Source organism: Trachemys scripta, chromosome 1 (assembly GCF_013100865.1).
Source record: "Trachemys scripta elegans isolate TJP31775 chromosome 1, CAS_Tse_1.0, whole genome shotgun sequence".
Taxonomy (NCBI): domain Eukaryota; kingdom Metazoa; phylum Chordata; order Testudines; family Emydidae; genus Trachemys; species Trachemys scripta.
Window position 1 is genome coordinate 27,033,617 of NC_048298.1, and position 16,197 is coordinate 27,049,813.

General features: G+C 41.4%; 1 protein-coding gene across 1 annotated transcript in view; it reads right to left on the reverse strand.

Annotated features, from left to right (window-relative positions):
* COG5 (component of oligomeric golgi complex 5) overlaps positions 1-16,197 on the reverse strand; it is a 296,023-nt gene that overhangs the window by 23,502 nt on the left and 256,324 nt on the right. Inside the window, exons 17-20 of the mRNA XM_034766634.1 lie at positions 15,635-15,738; positions 12,420-12,657; positions 1,165-1,241; positions 494-620 (exon numbers count right to left, since the gene is read on the reverse strand). Coding sequence (XP_034622525.1) covers positions 494-620; positions 1,165-1,241; positions 12,420-12,657; positions 15,635-15,738 — 546 coding nt within the window. The remainder of the gene's footprint in view (positions 1-493; positions 621-1,164; positions 1,242-12,419; positions 12,658-15,634; positions 15,739-16,197) is intronic.

The following is a 16,197-nucleotide window of genomic DNA, read 5'->3' on the forward strand; positions in this document are numbered from 1 at the left end:
CTGGTGTCGCTCCTACTCTCATCTAAGAAACCTTAGATGACACAAAGATGTAGATTCACTTAGAATTCTTACAGGGAATTTTTCCTCCATCTCCACTGAACGACAGATTTGAAGAATTTAACAACATAAAAGAAAACAACAAGAACTCTTTTCATGGCCATATTTTAAGTTATGAATTGCTAGCTCTAAAATGAACACCAGGGAAACTCCTACATTTATCTGGAGAATAAAAAAAAAATTGTGAACCCAATTCAGTATAGCTTATCTGCAGGATGATTGGTTTTTTGTTTTTGTTTTTGACTTCTACAAACTAACCAAAATATAAAACCAGTGACCTGAGCATCCTCACCACAAACTAATAATAACAGAACCAATAAACTGTATCCTGAATGTGGGTTCAAACAAAAGCTAATTAGAGCAGATGCACTGATGTATAGCAGAATTAATCTATTAATGGAATATTTCAAAAAGGAAGATGGCTTGACCTGATTACCTGGAATGGTGTTTTTAATTCAGGTGGTGATCTTGTAAATAAGAACTGAAGAATAATGCTGAATGGAATAATATCTCCCACAGCTGGACTATTGGCAATATGCTCACTAGTCTGGAACAGCAGTGGTCTGGAAAAAGAACAAGTTACACAATATAATCATGAAAAGAAAGGAAAAAGATACATCTTAGAATATTATTATTTATAGCATGCCAATACTGTGCTAGGCCTTTTAGAGAGAGAATTATTTCTGCCTATGCATCTCATATGTTTTTTGCCGCTTTGCATCATTGCTTTGTAATGCAGAATTTGGCAGGTGATCATTTGTACAAGAAGCGTATTATTTTAATTAAACAATCTCCCAACATTGCAATGCAAGTTCTATCTTTCTATGAAAACCCTCGGTCTGACTACACAGTTCATTATCATAAGAACTAACATCAAATACAATGCAAGAAGGTACAATTTAGCTGACATTAGCATGACAAAATTCACCAAATTGTAGTTACAGTATGAATAAAAATTAAAAGGAAAAACACTAATTTGTTGCTAATTTGCGTGTGAAGTTGCCAGAAGGTTTTTAATTAGAATCACAAGCAACAATAAGTAGGAAATTAATTTAATATTATTTGGCCACATTACCAATTGCTAGAGATCCTCTGATTGTAACTTACCTGAATGACCTCAACAGCCTATAAGACTTTCCTAGATCAGACACTCGCCTGCAGAGTGGGGCCACTGCTAACTCCATCTGAAGAATAAAAAGACTTTTACTTAAATCAAAATGTCCCCAAATGCAAAGCTCTGCATCTAATTGGTTTGTCTATAAACAATAAGTAGAGGTCGTGGGACGGGTCATCAGCATATCAATAATTGCCATGTTTGGCGTCAGGAAGAAATTTTCTCCACACGGCAGATTGACTGGGCCAGGGCTTTTTTGATCTCTTATTTGCAACACCACAACCATCATGTAGCAGGCAGTGGTTATGTTGGCTACAGACTTTCTGGTTCATGGAGCAATTATGTGAGAGATACAATGAACTTTCCCAATGAGTTTGGTGTGTTGTTTATCTCAATACGTTTCATCTTTACTGGTGGAGTAAAGTTCTCCCCATATCCGACAATCTGGGCTAAGATTGGAAACAAAGGGGATAGTAGACAGACATTGGTGATCCTATTGATGGGGCCTTATTACTGGAAACAGATCTAGGGCTCCCTGACAAAAGTGGCTGATTCTCCTTCTGGTGAAAGGGCTTGTTAAAGGATTTATGATTGAAAACACACGTCCCCACAAAAGACTTGGGCACAAGCCTACATGAATTAGAAGACGACTGCTGGGACCTATTGTCACTAACACACATTAAAGTGTGGTCATAGTCAAAAGAATGTCTCTGTAAAAGTGATAACTTCTTAACAATCTGCTCTGAGTGATCTCTGCTGCCTTCAGTAACAAAAATAAGGTAATTTTGTTTAAACACTTAGCACTGTGAAACTCTTACTGCCTTTGGAGAGTGAGCTAGTCTCTGTTCTGGTGTGTACATTGTTCACAGAGTACAGAGAACTGAGTTTCAGCTGCAGAATCTTGATTAATGGTGAGGATGTATAAGCCAAAAAGAACAAATTAACTTTCAGATTTTAGAGTTTAATAAAACAGAAGTTGAAAACACAATGTTTCTACACCTCTACCTCAATATAACGCTGTGCTTGGGAGCCAAAAAATCTTACCGTGTTATAGGTGAAACCGCGTTATATCGAACTTGCTTTGATCTGCCAGAGTGCACAGCCCCGTCCCCCCGAGCACTGCTTTACCGTGTTATATCTGAATTTGTGTTATATCGGGTCGCGTTATATCGAGGTAGAGGTGTATTAGTAAACTGAGAAAACATTATATGGAGTCACTGAAATACAAATATGGAACCCCCACAATACCAATAAGTTGCAACCAGAGCGCTTTTATCCAAACATGATGAATTTTCATTTTTGCCATTCGAGAAGGTGGAACTCAACAATAGTGGGATGGCAACTTAATTCTGTCTAAGTAAATTTTAAAAAAAATAGTCTTTTAAGTTAGCATCTGCCTTTCAATGAGAGAGCACCCTTAGATGCTTTAGACAATTCCACCCTAGGCACCTAACTGCTGTTTGGACCTTTGAAAATCAAGATATATGGAGCAAACTGCTCCTTATGACAAGGAAGGGAACCAAACAAAGGTGATCTCATATTCCGCCTTTTCCTAACACATTTCCCCCCCGAAGTGGATTATAATGTGGAAAGATTTTAGTAGTACTTTTGTTTCCTACAGCAAAGCCAAACACTTACATTCATTAAAACAAATTTCAATTCTCTATATTATATAAGCTTTAGGAATGTCCCTAAATTCATATTTTTTGGTCTTAAGTATTTGAAAGAACATACTTTACTTTAGAATACTCTGTCCCTTAAATGTCAACCTTTATTCATTCTACTATTCATAATAATTCATTCTAATTATTACTATTGCCAGAACTAGACAAACTTAAAAGGCAGCAGATGGCTGCATCGTGAAGCACTAGTTGCCAAAGAAATATTTCTTTGTAAGCTTGGAAGTCTACAGTAGACTCTAGAATTGAGTCATTCAAAGTGGGAATAGAGTGAAACTAATTTGGTAAAAATACACATAAACAACAAACTCAGATTCTCTAGATCTCCAGCGCTACAGGGTCTGTACTGTACCTTGATGTATTCAGTTAAATTCAGAGGAGTAAAAGACTGTGCTTTTTAATTTGATTTTTTTATTTGTTAGACTGCATTAGATTCTTCAATGAGGGGTGTGTGAGCATATTTCTGCAATGAGGGGTGTGTGTCCTCATTCTTGTATTCACACTATGTCCAGTTTTTATATTTTAAATAAAGATTGTTGTTGGCCACGATAACAGGTGCTGGAGCAGGGCCTGTGAATAGTCTGGATGGCAGCAACACTCATTTCAGCCACTGAGGAAGGGCTTTTGTCAGAAGAGCTGTCCTTGGTCAATCCCAATACTTTTTTCAGGTGCTGGGATTGGCTGGTAGGAAGAAACATCTTTCTGTTTGTCCTACCAACAGCAGTTGTATCAACCTTCCTTCCTATAGCTGCTTATAAATACACCTTGTTTAGCTATAACAGATATATTATGATTTAAAGTTACTGTTTCCAATGTGCTGAGATGCACAGTTATGCTGTATAATGCATTTGCAGGGCTTCATGTATTTTGGGAGGGTCTGATCTCTTACACAGCAATGTGCTATGGACTTTAAAAACATAAGGATGGGGCACATTTTTGGTTCCTTCTTTTATTTTTTTCCCCAGGTCACAATTTTGGGAGGTCAGATGCCCAGATTAAATTAGCTTCACAGTTGGGGTTAAAATCAATGAGTGTAAGCTGGTCTTGCAACCTTGTGAGAGCTGAGAGGTAGAGAAGATAGGCTTTCCCATGCATTAAGCACCAAACAAACATCCCAAGTCCATGGGGTCCACTCTCATGGATCTGCCAGCACAAGCTCTGGGAATTTCCTGGAGCAGAAGCTGGTATAGCTTGCAAGTCTGTTTAGGCCTTGAACAGTCAGGACCCTCAAATATGCATGTTGAGAGGGATGTGGGATGCCAGTGATGGTACAAGACCTACCATTGCCTCCCAACCCTTTTAACGTTGGCCAAAATCCAGTGCTTTTAAAGTTTTATTTTGTTTTATGTAATTCAATAAACTTACAGATTCCTGGTCAACTTCTATATAAATTTATGTCTGATCTCAGAGACTCCTGCATGATGTGAACATCTAACCCTTAAAAAGTCTGTTTTATATTACCCTCGCCCTGTGACCCTGTTGCAGCCCCTGGCTATAGTTGGTCTATTATTTGTTGCACTCTTCACTGGCTAGCTATATTGTAAAAAACTGTGTCACATGATTGTCTTGTCTGAGTGGATTATGTTCAGCAACCTAAAGGTGAAGTTAATACAACGCCCACATATAGCATGCATCTATTGATGAATGTTTTTAAACAATCTTCCATGGTGAAGTTATTGTTCAGTGACTACTGTGGAGTTTGCAAAACCTCTCATTACTAAAAGTTTCTTTTTTCAGCTGGAAAATATTAACATGAAAATATTTCAGCAACTACTTTTCCTCCTGCCTTAAAGAATTCCAGGTTTTCAAACATTACCTAGAAATGCTTTTCTCTAGCACTTGAACAGCAGAGAATGTTGAAACAAATATTAGTGGCAGAGCAGAGGAAGAGGTTACCTACCTATAATGGAGGTTCTTTGAGATGTGTGGTCCCTATTTGTATTCCAGACGTGGTGCGCGTGCCCACCATGCACCAGAACCAGAAGTTTTTCAGCAGCACTGTCTGTTGACTCGCATGGTCGCCTTACATCACCACATGCTCCATGCGAGGTTATAAGAGGCCGTGTGGAGCGACATGCCCTCAGTTTCCCTCTTACCACTGCATAGAGAGTCCACAGCAGAATGGAAGGTGTGCGGGTATTGGAATACAAGTAGGGACCATATCTCTCGAAGAACCTCCAGTTACAGGTAAGTAACTGTCTCTTCTTCCTCAAGTGATGGCCTCTATATGTATTCCAAATGCAGGTGAGTACAGAGCAGTGATCAGCTCTGAGATGGGTGCGAGGATGCAACGGATGCTGCAGGATGGCACATACTATGGTCATGTCTGTGGCTGCTCAGTGGTCGATGTAGCACACTGTGAAGGTGTTGCCACATGGCAGATCTTGAGCCAGGGATGTCTGCCAGGGAAGCAGAGGTGGTCGCGTGCACCCATGTGGAGTGTTCCGTGATTCTGCTGGGCAGCGTCGCATTGGAGCACGCATAGCATTCTGTAATGCACTTAGAGATGCAACTGCATATGTGCTGCAAGGAGAGGGCCTGTTCTCTCAACTGTTTTGCAATGGCTATGAAGAGGCATGGGGAAGCACAAATCCTGTCCAAGTAGAAGGGTGCCCTCTGGACATCCAGGGAGTGCAGCGTCCTGTCCGCAAGAGTGCCGGGTGGTTTAGGATGCAAGACCGGGAGATGGGTGAACTGGTTGAAATGAAACTCGGAAATGACCTTTGGGAGGAACTTAGGATGAAGACGCAGGGAGACCTTGTCTTTATGGAAAACTGTATACAGGGGGTCAGCCATCATGGCTACTAATTCACTGATCTGCCAGGCAGAGGTGATGGCCACCAGGAAGAGGACCTTCAGGGATAGGTGAGCATGTGGCCCAGTAGATAGAATAGAGACCTCAACCTTGTATGGCGGGATGGCCTTTGGTATGCCTCTTGTACAACACTACCGCCGTGGCGTACATAAACAGACAGGATAGCACCAGATCCCGGCCACTCTGCATGGAGGCCATCCGCCTCTGGAACTGGTGTCTCTGCCACAACATCGTGCCCTATGCGGTATACCTCCCAAGGGTGCAGAACTCCATGGCAGACTCACTCAGCAGGTACCAGGTACCTCAAGGTGGGATGTGGGGACCAGCAGATCCATCTGGCCTAGTGTCCAGGGCACATCTGGTTGTCGGCCAATCCGAGGAGGGGTACACAGAATGGAGCACAGAGAATCCTGCCATGGCTGAGGAGCATGCACTGGTGGGCTATGGTGATCCTCAGTCATCGTGGGAGCTGGCGATGCTGGGAGATCTCGCTTCTGCTTCACTTTGCCCTCTCCCTGAGGGGGTGGCCCTGTGAGGTTGTCATGTGACATCTCACCTGCCCGAGCCTGGCTTGGGGAGGAAACGCAGTGCATCGCAACAGTCTGCAATGGGGACCTGCTGCAGTGTTCATGAGATCACTTGCAGCCACAGGCACCAACTTCTCCTGGCGCCGGTGGGTGCTCGCGCCCCGCTGCCCCAACTCCAACTCTGCCCCACCCCCATTCCAACCTCTTCCCCAAAGTCCCTGCCCCAACTCCACCCCCTCCCTGAACCTATTGGACTCCTTCCCCAAATCCCCACCCCAGCCCCGCCTCTTCCCCTGAGCGTGCCGCATTCCCGCTCCTCCGCCCTTCTCCCACAGCTTGTTACACCACAAAACAGCTGTTTCACGGCAGCAAACGCTGGGAGGAGAAGCAGGGACAGCGCGCTCAGGGGAAGAGGCGGAGGCGAGCTGGGGCAGGGGGGCAGCTTGGCTGCCGACGGTGGGCGCAGAGCACCCACCAATTTTTCCCTGTGGGTGCTCCAGCTCCGGAGCACCCATGGAGTTGGTGCTTATGCTTGTGGCTCTCCTTGTGTGCCTTCTCACATCTTGGCAGTATTGATGGATCCAGGCATGAAGCCGAGGGTGTAGCGCTCACCGCTGGCGAGGGACAGTGACTGTCGGCACTGATGGCTCGGGATCAGATTCCACATGAGGCCGGCGTGCCTCTGCCATGAGGAACTTGCAGAGCTGCAGAAGTCAAGCGTCACTGGTCCTTGATGAGTAGGACTTGCAGATATCGCAGAGGGTGACAAGGTACATCTTGCCCAGGCAGTAGAGACAACACGTGTGCTCGTCGCTCATGGACAATGAGCGAGGGCATAAGGTGCATTTTTTGAACCCTGGGATGTGGGGCATAATCCCCCAAAGGGATCGGGGAGGCCCCATACGGGGCTACTATATACACTAACTAATTAATTTATTTACAGAAATAAGAAAATTGAAGCAGGAATAACTATTTACCTACAATGGACTGTCATTCTTGTAGAGGCTACAAGTGCAAAGAGAGGATTCTAACTTCGACCATGTGGTAAGAGGGAGACTGAGGGCACATTGCTCCGCACAGCCTCTTATAACCTCACAAGGAGCATGTGGTGATGTAAGGTGACCATGCAGGTCAACAGACACTGCTGCTGAAAAACTTCCAGCGCATGGTGTGGATGCGCACCCACTTTTGGAATACGGATAGGGACCATCACTCGAAGAAGAATTCTAAATTATATGAAAAAAGCTGACCATGAAGGAATGTAGAATTGAATTTTCCCACCACATAACAATTCTAAAACAATAAGTATTTAAAGTAAATTTTTCAGCTGTGAAAACACCTCCAAGATACTGCACACTAAAAATAATTTCCTTCTTCTAGAAAGAGAGAGCATCAAACATTAAGTATACTTTAGTCCAACTAGTTTTTGCCTTTCTGCACTGCAACCCTGATTAAAGGTTAATGGTTCCTTAGCTTCCATCATAAGAGACGAGCAAGGAAGGATTTCTTGCATAAATAAAAATACTTTGCACTCATCTGGCCCCTTTTGATCTGAAGATCTTAAATCTCTTTACAAATGTTAATTAAGCTTCACCAGGCATGTGATATAACTAAATATACTAATAAATAACCATTTTACAGCTAAAGTGGGGCACAGAAAGGTTAAGTGTCTTTCAGTGTACCCATTTCCCACCCCACACAGGCTAACCAGTAGAAAAAAAGTATCTCGGTTGTACTAGTATTTACTAGCACTGACTTTGCAATAATCATTTATTTTATGGAACAGACACCATCTTTTTATTTGATTATTTCACTAAAGAGAGGGGCCATACTGTCCTCCTATTATTCAATTCTCCTTTAGAATAATTGGCTATGAAGATCACAGTGCATCCCCATCATTTCTAATGCCTGTGATAGGGTGCTTGGAGGGCCGGGTGGCCTAGTGATTAGTGCACCTGCCCTCCAACCCCTTGTTTCACTGTCAGAGGGGATGGTAGTGGTGCCTGGTTCCTGCCCCAGGCCAGGAGCATTTGGGCTTCCCCACTGCATCTAGGCCTTTGTCCTTTAATAGGGCGTGGTAGGGGGACCTGGTCCCTCTCTCTCCACTGGGTCCCAGGTCAATACACTGTAGGAAGTAAACCCAGCAGGTTCCTCCCCGTAGACAACCTAAATCTGCCACCCTGCTACTCCCCACTTATGTGCTACTTCAGTTTGGGACTTGGCCCCTATAGTCCAAACAGTGAATAATTTCACAAAGTCCAAATGAGCAGGGCCTGCAAGACCTGCTGGTTCTCAAAATGGAAGGTGGCCAGAGAAGACACTGCCTAGGGGCCATACCCCCTATGCAGTATCTCTCAGGGTCCACTTTCTGTCTGACTTCATGAAGAAGGATTCTTCTCTCCTGCAGCCTGTCCACCATCCCTTTCCTGGGTTTCTGAGCTCCTTTTAATCCACTCCTCCAGGTAGAGCATGCTTATCAGGCCTGTAGGAGCAAGCCTACCTGGACCCAATACTGCCTTTAAAGCCCTTTGGGCCCAGCATGTGGTTTCTATATACCCCACCACAGTGCCAAATTAGGATTTACTGGATGCAAGAATGAACTTTACAAAACAAGATGCAACCCCCACAAACTAATAGTTCCCTTGGACTTTCACCTACACTCAATTCCTGAAACTCTAGTTTAAATTACCGAATAACCGGTCATGACTTAAAATTGGTCTTTAATCTTATTAACATAGTCTCCTTCCACACTGATTTAATACTCAAAACAATCTCTTAAACATTACGAATCTAGCCAAATCCTTTTTATGGGCTGCATAGCAATCTTAAAAATAAATACTGCTCCTTGTCTCCTATCTACGATGAGTATAATTCCATAATATCAATAAACTCCAGCTTCATTTGAACTACTAAATGCACAAAGACTTTCACAAAATTCTAAAGAAACCTTAGCAAAATGGAGTAATATCACTAGATGCATCAAAAGGTTTAAAACTAGCGTTGGTTGAAATTTTTCCATTAGAACATTTTTTTTCCAATCAGAAAATACTGATTCAACCAAATCAAAATGTTCCATGGGACAAGATACAGAATATAGAGAATGTCAGCAGAGTTTACGATGCCTGTAGCAACCCTTGGAGCATTGGACAAGAATTAGAAATACAATGAAACAAACAAAAACTGCACAATAAATAGAAGATTTATAGAACTATAACTACAATGAATCATAAAGGGACCAAGAAAAATTGGTTGCGCCAATAATGGTGGAAAACAATTGTAACCACGATGTTTGGGATGGCTGTCTAACAAGTGTGGTCTCTTGTAAATGCTTCACCACGTATACGTACATAGCACTGTTATATTATATCCTAAAGGGAAGGAAAATTTTGTCTGACTCCATCAGGTGATCAGTTTATGTTGTGTAGCATGAGGACTGATGGCCCTTGCAATTTTTAGCCTAGTTTGTGTCTGGGCCATTGTTATTTTTATTCTCATTAATGTTTACATTATTCCTTATGAGTTTAGAAACTTTATCTCAGCAGACTATCAATATCTATGCCCAAATATTGAGGAATCCTTGTTCCTTCCAAATAAATTCCAGAATATGTAGTGTTTAAATTTCGTTCTCTGCTTTACTGGCTCTATCAATCATTTAGAGTTGCATGCCATATAAAGGGCAATGTATGATTCTAAAGCATATTTTTGAATCTAAGAGTGTCTAAGATCCAGGGAGGTCACTGTAACCCGAGTGGCCTTGGTTTTGTTACAAAGTAACAAAACTCTTAGTAATGAGCAGGTCAAAAAGTTCTCCAGTGCCCAGCTGATACAACATTGGAAATATAAATGTCAAGAAAATGTCATCTAAGAGGGCTCGACTGACCCCAGAAAAACCACTTCCAATTTAACTAGTTCTAAAAGTGAAAGGAAAGCTTAGCAGTGCATCCAGGGTAGTGAATGATTTTTATTTTTTCAAAAACTCCACCTTAACCAAATACGTTGCTCCAGAAATGAACAGTAGTTAACTTATCAGTAGTCCCATTCTTGGAGCTTGTGCAGATGGCTTCTATAAAAGTTCTAAGTCAGCATGAATTGCAGGCCATTCAACCCTCGAATGTTGTCACACTTTTAAATCATAGGAATTCCAATAAGGGGTACAATATAGGACAGTAATCCTGCATCATTGCAAATATTTTTAGGCATTAAGGTGCATCTTGAGTGTTACAGAACATTTCAGGTTGATAGTGCTCATGAGTATATCTGACAGCATGTCACACAATTAGCCAAAGTGCCAGAGAGCATCTATAATTCACAATTTTATAACGCAACAATTTTATATGGCATTGTGGGGATTGTATAGAGGTTCTCAGTTCACTGGTGATATATATACTGGAGGACTTGAACTGACTGCTGATAAGTGGTAGGGCTGATCTTCCCCCCCGCTTGCAATGCTAACAGAAGGGAGAGATCCATACTAGAGTATCATTGCACCAAGCATTTTATTTTTACACTAAGTTTTCTATGGCCCAGTATATCAGATCGCCCCTGCCAGGCCTCCTCGCTAGCTGGGCTGGAAGCGCTGCCACCAGAAAAGCTGAACAGCAACTAAGCAGCAGCAGCAGGGGAGGCCCAGCCTATGACCAGCATCCAGCTATTTCTGGTTACAAGAACAACTTAAACAGGGAGAGGAGGTGGGGGGGAGGAAAGAGGAGAGGAAGGGAACACTAGACAGGGAAAGAGGAAGGACTCAGAACCAAGCAATTGTAGGTCTAGTTTACATCTTCTCCTGCAGCACAAAAGCACAGAGATCGGAGAACTCATCCCATTGCACATTCAGTAAATACAGATAACACAGTGGGAGACAGCGTGTAAACCCCCTCACGCTGAGGTAACAACATACCACTGCCTTTTAGATAAGAGGCAACTCTTACTGTAACCTGACTGATAAAAAAAGATGCATTTAGAAAGATAAAGAAAGGTTGTATTTTCATAATAATAATATATATTTATAAGGCACTCTATACTGTAACATCAGATATAAATACTTACTGAATTTAAGAAGTACATCAATATTTATGCAGGAGAAGGAATCAATTGTCCTCCTCGCCCCACATTTTAGGTCATTCTGGCCCCTTTCCTGCTCCGACTGAAGTCAGTGGAAAATCTCCCATTAACTTTCTTGCTGAAGGATTGTGATGGTACAAATTAGTCGGTGAATCCAGGTGGTTTATTCAGCGGCATGTGGCTGAGGCATTTACACAGTTTAGCTTGATGAAGGGATGAGCCTTGAAGGCCACAAGACCTGGTCCCACCTGTTCCCTAGTAGTAGCCAATTCCACAATTAAGGGCTCGATATGAAACACTCTGTCACCAGCCTTCTTGGATTTGACAGTCAGCTATGTCAGCCAAGACACCTGTTGAATGCAGCTGGAGGCAGAGGCTGTCTCTGAGATGTTTGGATCTTAAGCTGCACCTTAGAGCTTTGAAAATAAGGACCAATACCCTGAAACTGACCTAGAATTAGGATAACAAAGTGCTGAATATTTGTGTTATGTTCCCTAACAGGTTCACTTTCACTGTATTGCTATTAAGATGCTTTCATCTGAAAATAGGAAGTAGCTCACTGGAAACTGGAATTATCTACTTGATTGTGCTTAGTTCACCAGTCAAATATACATTAAGGCAAAAAATATGAAACAGAGAAATTGACTATGTCACCAGCAGAAACACAGACAACATTGTCATTCTTTCAGTATTCACAGTAAGATGCAGGCCTTTCACACTCTGTTTATGTTTATTTGTATGCTACAGTACAAACTAGGTCAGTCCATGACCATAATCAGTGCTGGCACTGTGGGACATAAAGCAATTAAGAAAGGAAAACCATCTTACAGGGAGGTGGCGTGCGGGGAGTGGTAGCAAATGATGGATCTAGCACTGAAGAATATTGTTCAGTATTAAACAGTTTCAAAATGCTGATGAATTTCAATGCACCTGTATAGGGTTTTACTGAAATTGCCTTATGATGAGAAGGGCCCTCACTGATTATTTAGAGGATAAATTTCTCAAGATTCAATTTCTCACAGGATGAAAACTTGCAGACCCAATTAAGTTATATAGATAACAGGCAGCTTCAAAGGGGGGGGAAAGTGCTTATTTACCAAGTATCTACATGTTTCCATTAAAAGAGGGAAACTAACAAAATGGAAGCCAGCCCTGGTTAAATCTACCTGTGCAAAGTCAGCAGCAAGTCGCATTTTCCCACCTTCACCAAGGGGTCTCAGTAGACTGGCATTGCGAATAAAAAGTTCAATTGCTCTCTGAGCAATGGCTTCTGTGTTGTCAAAGACAAAGTCGAAACACTCGAAGTGTCTGAAGTAGTCGCTCATGACTCTTGCTATGAAGCCCTGTAGTTCTTTCATGTACAGAGAACAAGGGACATCTGGTTTTCCTGAGCTGGGTAATGATCTGCCAAAAATGTAAAAAAGATGCTAAATCCATTTTTATAATACAACTAAAAATTATTAAATTTCTTTTTAATTTTCTTCTTATCCCATGTAGTAATTTTCCTTGGTGGCATGAATTACAGCATCCTATTTCTGCTTGGAACAAAGGAGTGTGTAAATCCTCTGGGACTGCAGTCTAAAAGATCTCTTGATCTACCATTGCTACCATCAAGAGATAGAGGAAATCACCCCGTCCTATCCAGCTTGCAGGCCCTCCATCAGCCTGGAGTTTAAAGCTCTAAATCCGGCTCCCAAATTTAAGTGTCCCAGCTGTTTGTATAATATTCTAATAGATCACATAATATCAAGCTACATGTCACAAGGTTACTAGTGCAGTCTGTCCCAAGCCCAATCTTTGCAGAGAATTAGTCTCTTAGATTGTTCAAGTCCCACACCCAGGATTATAGGCACTCTCTTCTAATCAGTGAAGAAACAGAGCCCTGCAAGATATAGGACATGGTAATCAGTAATCGCTCTCTTTCTCTTTGAATTATAGCCAGGCTGTAGAGCCCTCCCAGACGTCAATGGGAGTTGAGAGCACATAACATCTTGCAGGATTTAGTCCAGTCTGAATCAAAAGATCAAACCAGAGAGTGTGCTAATGCCAGCAGCAGGAAAGGTTGCAGCAGGTAAAAAATATTGTAAAAGCCAAGTGGAAAAGCAAAAGGGAAAAACATCTTTGAAAAGATACTGTTTTCAACAGATTTTTTTTTTTTTTTTAAGAAAGGAGAATGGATGAACTGTAGCAAGATGTGCAGGGGAAGCAAATAGCACCCATTATGGCTCACCATTACTTGTGACTATGGAGCCTCTCACTCTAAGATAAATGGTGTCAGAGTGCACATACCCACCAGGACCAGGCTCTCATAGCAGGTCTCAAATATAGCTGTGTCTCTCTTTGTGAAAGGCTTTCCAAACCAAGAGTGTCTGTTCAAAATCAACCTCCTCCTAAGAATGGTCATACTGGGACAGACCAATGGCCCATCTAGCCCGGTGCCGACATTGTCCAGTGCCAGATGGTTCAAAGGGAATGAACAGAACTGGGCAACTTTCAAGTCATCTATTCCTTGTCGCCCAGTTCCAGCATCTGACAATCAAAGGCTTAAGGTTACCCAGAGCATGGGGTTGCAACTCTGACCATCTTGGCAAACAACCATTGATGGACCTATCCTCCAGGAATTTAACTAATTCTTTTTTGAATCCAGTTATAATTTTGGCCTTCACAACATCCCCCGGCAATGAGTTTCGCAGGTTGACTGTGTAGTGTGTGAAGAAGTACTTCCTTTTGTTTGTTTTAAACCTGCTACCTATTTATTTCATTGGGTGACTTGTGGTATGTGAATGGAGTGAAGGAGCAAACAACACTTTGTATTCATTTCTCCACACCATTCATCATTTTACAGACATCTATCATATCCCCCCATAGTCATCTCTTTTCCAAGCTGAAAAGTCTCCGTCTTTTTCTCTCTCCTCATACAGGAAGTTGTTCCACACCCGTGATCATTTTTGTTGCCCTTCTCTGTACTTTTCCATTTCTAATATAACTTTTTTGAGACAGTGTAACCAGAACTGCATTCAGTATTCAAGGTGTGGGTGTACCATGAATTTATGATATTCACTGTCTTATTATCTATTCCAGGGATAGACAACCTATGGCACGCGTGCCGAAGGTGGCATGCAAGCTGATTTTCAGTGGCACTCACACTGCCCGGGTCCTGGCCACCGGTCCGGGGGGCTCTGCATTTTGATTTAATTTTAAATTAAGCTTATTAAACATTTTAAAAACCTTATTTAATTTACATTTTTACTTATATATTATAGACTTATAGAAAGAGACCCTCTAAAAACGTTAAAATGTATTACTGGCACGCGAAACCTTAAATTAGAGTGAATAAATGAAGACTAGGCACACAATCCCGACCCCTGATCTATTCCATTCTTATTGGTTCCAAACTTTGTTAGGTTTTTTGACTGCCGCTGCATATTGAGCACTGAATTTCATCTGTCATTTGTTGCCCAATCACCCAGTTTTGTGAGATCCCTTTGTAACTCTTCATAGTCTGCTTTGAACTTAACTCTCTTGAATAATTTTGTATCATCTGCATACTTTGTCACCTCACTGTTTACTATGTTTTCCAGATCATTTATAACTATGTTGGACAGCACTGGTCCCAGTTCAGATGACTGGGGGACACCACTATTTACCTCTCTCCATTGTAAAAACTGACCATTTAGTCCTACCCCTTTCTTCCTGCCTTTTAACCAGTTGCGATCCATTAGAGGACCTTCCCTCTTATTCCATGACTGCTTACTTTGCTTATACATTTTGTAATACAACTGGTCAAAAAATGAAAATGCGAAAATTTTAGAAATTTTGCAGCTTTCATTTTATAAGGTTCAAAACTGACCCCCATGATTGTTTTTTCAAAAATGTTCACTTAATTTTTTCATGGGAATTTTAAGCTAAAACCTTACAGAAAATGTTATTGAAAACAGTTATCAGAATATTTTATTTACCAAAATCCATTTTTCAGTAAACAAATTTTGATAACCATTTCAGAGTTTATAATGTAGATAAAAATGTCTACGAAAATTTTAGATAAAAAAGCCACAAAGTTTTTTCTGAAAAACAAAACTGTTCACAAAAACTTTGGTTTTGAATAAAGCTCTTCTTACTTAAAAAAACTGATTTTTTTTTTGACAAATTTTACTTTAAGATAGCCAAAATAAAAGGACAAAGGCAAGTGTGATATGATTTTGGCCACTCAATTCAATGGCCAGCCATGTTGCTGAGTTCTGTGCAAAAAGACAATCAAGTATCATGAGCTCCCAGACAAGTGATCCTGTTGCAAAGGCCACTGTGGTATTAACAGTATAGTATGCATATACAATATACTTTACCAAGACAATGCCATATTATGAAGATAGTAGCTGATTACCCAGAAAAATCTTCCTGATGCATAGTGATGATAATGGCCTCCACTGAGTCTCCTACCGAGTTCAGTAGGGGTTGCACAGCACTACCCATGAGATCATGGATTGTCTACAATAAAGTGAGAGGACGAAATCAGTAATGAACAAAAAGTACATACACTGACACCACCAAAATATACTGATTTAAGATAAATTTAGTACAGACATTTGCCTCCTTTATGTTACCAGTGCTCTTTTATTCCACACTGGAAACATTTAAAGGAAAGGAAAATGGAAGTCTTACAACATTTAATTTGTTCAACCATTTCAGTAAGGTAGAAAAATAAAAGCCACTTTACTATTACTACTTTATTTCATAGTGGTGGTGCACTTTGACATCCCCTGTATATAAAGATACATATTTTAATGCAGACACGTAAGCCTATTATCCATTCCTGCTGTAGGCATGCCTCCTGTCCTCTACTTGTCATCATCACTCAAGACAGGGAATATAGAGGGATGGGTCCAGACAGCCATCACCACAGAAACCCAGATGTACAAGGTTACTAATCACCCCGAGAGACAAAAG